The following is a 4,740-nucleotide window of genomic DNA, read 5'->3' as shown; positions in this document are numbered from 1 at the left end:
ATTGTGTGAAAAAATAAAGAATTTAGGGATGGCTTTGTAATGTGATTTTATTGATGGGCGGGCCTCGTTAAAACCCTCCGTTGTTGGCGGAAAAGAGTACCCGAGTTTGATACATAGGCGTAGTTTTTGAAATGTAAATGTAATTTTGCAAATAAGTAAAGCGAAAGCGTAAAAGGAAACGGGGGAGGGGGAAATGGAGACCTGGGTTGGTTTTAGGAGTAGTATCGCCGTAAGTTGGCGGCGTTCCATGTTCTTGGGACTTCGTTACCGTTAAGTCGTTCGAGCTTGTAGGCTCCTTTCCCGATTGCAGCTTTGATTCTATATGGTCCCTCCCAGTTGGGGGCGAGTTTTCCTTCTCCCGGGGTTGGGGGGCCGATGTCGTTTCGCCGTAGGACGAGGTCGTCAGTTGTGAACTCTCGCCGAATGACTCCGTGGTTGTATCTCAGGCTGATTCTTTGTTTTAGGGCTAGCTCTCTGAGGTGGGCTACGCTTCTTATTTCGCCAGTGAGGTCTCGTTCTGCTTCCTCGTCGTTGCCTCCGATTGTTCTTCGCGGGCTTGGGTCGCCGATTTCAACTGGGATGATAGCTTCCGTGCCGTAGGTTAATCGGAAGGGGGTTTCCCCGGTAGCTGTCTGCGAGGTCGTGCGGTACGACCATAAGACCGATCCGAGTTCGTCTGCCCATAGTCCTTTGGCTTCGTCGAGTCGTTTCTTGAGGCCTTTGACTATTATTTTGTTTGCTGATTCCACTTGTCCGTTTGTTTGGGGGTGTTCTACCGAACTAAAGCGGTGGGATATGCGTAGCCCGTTTAGGAATTCCTTGAATTTGGTGTCGGCGAACTGGGTTCCGTTGTCTGAGATGATGATCTCGGGGATCCCGAACCGGGTGATGATTTGTCGCCAAAGGAATTTTCGACATTGGGTCGCCGTGATAGAGGCTAGTGGCTCGGCCTCGATCCATTTGGTGAAATAGTCTATGGCGACGATGAGATATCGGAGCTGGCCTGGTGCCGTGGGAAAAGGTCCGACAAGGTCGATCCCCCAGGTGCCGAATGGCCGTTCTGCCGATATGATGCTGAGCTGATGTGGGGCGGCTTGGTGGATGTTGGCGTGCCGTTGACATTTATCGCAATTTTTCACTAGTTGCGTGGAGTCCCGGATGATCGTGGGCCAGAAGTAGCCGGCGCGGATGACTTTTTGGGCAAGGGTTTTACCTCCGACGTGGTGGCCGCAACAGCCTTCATGGATTTCGCGTAGTATGTATTCCGTGCTCCCGGGCTGCACGCATTTGAGCAGGGGTTGCGAGAATCCGCGTTTGTATAGTTGTCCTGCGACGACCGTATAACCGGCGGCCTCCCTTTTTATTCGTTTTCCCTCTTTAGGGTCTTCGGGCAGTTCCCTGTTGAGGAGGTACTGTAGGATGGGGTAGGTCCATGATTTGTGGTGGGAGTGTGTCAGGTGGGTGTCGGCTATTAAGGATACGGACGGCGTTTTGACGACCTCCTGGATTAGCGATTTGTTGCCGTGTCCTGGTTTGGTGCTAGCGAGTTTGGAGAGGAGGTCGGCTCTGGCGTTTCTTTCCCTGGGGACGTGCTGTATGATTACCTGGTCGAATTCTTCTTTTAGTTTGTTGACCTTGGCGAGGCATTGTTGTAGTAGGGGATCTCGCGTTTGGTAGTCTCCGTTGATTTGGGAACTGACTACTTGCGAATCCGTGCTGATCTCCAGGACTTTCGCCCCGACTTCGCTGGCTAGGGTTAGGCCTGCCAGGAGGGCCTCGTATTCTGCTTGGTTGTTCGAGACCGGGAAATCGTATCGGACCGATTGTTCGATCACGACGCCGTTTTGGCTTTCCAGAATGACACCGGCGCCTCCGGAAGTGACGTTCGAGGAGCCGTCGACGTGCAGTTTCCATGCCTCGGGGGGGGTGTTTCCTGGGGTCATCTCTGCGATGAAGTCGGCCATGGCCTGTGCTTTGATTGCGTATCGGGGTTCGAACTTGATGTCGAATTGGGATAGTTCGACGGACCATGCTAGCATTCTACCCGCTAGGTCGGGCTTCTGTAGTACCTGTTTGACTGCTTGGTCGGTTCGAACCGTTACGGGGTGGGCTTGAAAATATTGTCGCAGGCGTCGGGACGCCGTGAGGAGGGCAAAGGCTAGTTTTTCTAAGCGCGAGTAGCGGGTCTCTGCGTCTTGTAGGACTTTGCTTGTGAAGTATATAGGTTTTTGCTCCTTTTTCTTGTTTTCTCGGATGAGTGCCGCCGCGAGTGTTTCTTCCGTTATGGAGAGGTACAAGTACAAGGTTTCCCCTGTTTGGGGTTTGGCGAGGATTGGTGGTTCCGCCAGGGTTTCCTTGAAGTGTTGGAATGCCGCTTCGCACTCTTCTTTCCATGCAAAGGGGGCTCCTTTCTTCATTAGTTTGAAGAAGGGGATTGCTTTTTGGGCTGATGCTCCGAGAAAGCGAGATAGGGCTGTCAGTCGACCGGTGAGCTTCTGAACGTCGCGTAGGTTTTTTGGGCTCGTCATCTCGAGAATGGCGCGACATTTCTCCGGGTTGGCTTCAACTCCGCGTTGTGTGATCATGAAGCCGAGGAACTTTCCTGCCTCCATTCCGAAGGCGCACTTTGTTGGGTTGAGTCGCATTTGGTGTTTTCTTAGGGTGTCTGTTACGACCTTGAGGTCGCTGATGAGTTGTTCGTCGGAGTCAGTTTTGGCGAGCATGTCGTCTATGTAGACTTCTAGTTTGGTTCCGGATAGGTTCTGGAATATTTTGTTGACGAGCCGTTGGTATGTTGCTCCGGCGTTTTTCAAACCGAAGGGCATGACTGTGTAGCAGTACGTTCCGTCGGGGGTGATGAACGCCGTTTTTTCTTCGTCGGGTCGGTGCATGGGTATCTGATTGTAGCCGGAGTACGCGTCCATAAAGCTGAGGTATCGATGTCCGGATGCGGAGTCTACTAGTCCGTCGATGTTCGGTAGGGGAAAGGCGTCTTTTGGGCAGGCTTTGTTGAGGTCCGTATAGTCGACGCACATTCGCCATTTTCCGTTGGATTTCTTTACAAGTACAACGTTTGCCAACCAGGTCATGTAGGGAAGTTCTCGGATGAAGTTTGCTTCGAGCAGGGCTTGTACTTGTCTCTTGACTTCGGCCGCTCGGTCTGCTGACATTTTTCTTCTTCTTTGTGCTACGGGTTTGGCTTTAGGGTTCACGGCTAGCCGGTGGGACACGAAGTCAGGATCTATCCCCGGCATGTCGGCTGGAGTGAAAGCGAACAGGTCTCTGTTTTGTTTTAAAAATTGGGAAAGGTCTTCTTTTAGGTCATAAGGGAGGTTCCTGTTGATGAAGGTGTATTCGTCCTTGGTCTGTCCTATTTGCAGTTTCTCCATGTCGCCTTCTGGTTCGGGTCTAGGTTGGCCGTCTTGTCGGGCATCTAGGTCGGCCAGGAATATCCCGGCTGCGTCGCGGGATTTTTTCCGTAAAGCCAGGCTGGTGTTGTCGCATTCTGCCGCGATTTCCCGATCTCCGTGGATGGTCCCGATGGAGTCGTCCTCCGCTATGAACTTCATAAGGAGGTATTTGGTGAAGATGATGGCCGAAAAGTCGTTGATCGTCTTTCTTCCGAGGATGACATTGTAGGCAGTGGAGTCTTTTAGGACCACGAATTCGGCTATGAGTGTCCTCCTCTTGTCACCGGTTCCTATGGTGAGGGGGAGTGTGATGGAGCCTTCTGGTTTGAGGAAGTTGTCCCCGAGTCCCGTGACTCCGTTGCGGTGCGTTTGGAGATTTTCGTCGCGGAGCCCAAGCTTGTCGAAGGCCCCCCGGAAGAGGATGTTGGAATCTGCGCCGGTGTCTACTAGTATTCTTCGGACTAGTCCGGTTCCGATCTTCGCTGAGATTACGAAGGGTGCGTCTTCGGCTGCGGTGCCGTGCTGGCAGTCTTCGAGTAGGAAGGTTATTGCTTTGTTGGACACGGGAGTTGGGGCTTGGTTTCTGACGGCCATTACCTGGAGGTCCTTTTTTATCTTGGATTTTGACTTGCATGGCGCATCTTTGCCCGTGATGACGTTTACTATGATGGTCGGGTCTTCTTCTGGACTTTCTCTTGGGGGTCGCTTTTGGGTTCTCGGGTTACGTCCTTCTCTCTCCGGTGACCTGTCTCTTTCCGCGCGTCTCGGTTCTCTGATGATTTTAGTAAATTCTGGGAGTTTGCCGTCTCGTATGGCTTGTTCAAGGGCGTCTTTAAGGTCGAAACAATCCTGTGTTTTGTGACCGTAGCCTCGGTGGTATTCGCAGTAGAGGGTTTTGTTGCCTCCTGTCCTTTCTTTGAGTTGCCGGGCTTTCGGAATGATGCCTCGATCTGCTATTTGGTGGTATACCTCGGTAATTGGTGCTGTCAGGGGCGTGTAATTTGAGAACTTGCCTATTCTTGGTGGTCGGCTGGTCGGCCTGGGGTGGTCCCGTTGATTCTCTTTGAGTGTTGGGTTTTGGTGAGAAGCCGAGTTGCCGCGTTGGGCATTGCCGTGCTGCCGTTTGTTGGCGGCGACGACCTGGCTGACTTCTTCGTCGTTGATGTAATTTTTTGCGACGTTCTGGATCTCATGCATGGTCCATACCGGTCTGGTGGTGAGGTGTTTGCGGAAATCTTCGTTCATTAGCCCATTGGTTAGGCAAAGGCTTGCGACGGAATCCGTGAGTCCGTCGACCGTTAGGCATTCGTCGTTGAAGCGGTCGAGGTAT

General features: G+C 52.3%; 1 protein-coding gene across 1 annotated transcript; it reads right to left on the bottom strand.

The window, feature by feature from the left end:
• LOC107627512 lies at positions 213-4,004 on the bottom strand. The gene is made up of 3 exons (XM_016330341.1): positions 3,034-4,004; positions 2,302-2,928; positions 213-2,208 (listed from the first exon to the last, which is right to left on the bottom strand). The coding sequence occupies exons 1-3, from the start codon at positions 4,002-4,004 to the stop codon at positions 213-215; spliced, it is 3,594 nt and encodes a 1,197-aa protein (XP_016185827.1).

Source organism: Arachis ipaensis, chromosome B02 (assembly GCF_000816755.2).
Source record: "Arachis ipaensis cultivar K30076 chromosome B02, Araip1.1, whole genome shotgun sequence".
Lineage (NCBI taxonomy): Eukaryota > Viridiplantae > Streptophyta > Magnoliopsida > Fabales > Fabaceae > Arachis > Arachis ipaensis.
The sequence above is the reverse complement of the archived record's forward strand: the minus strand, read 5'-3'. Positions and strand labels throughout refer to the sequence as shown.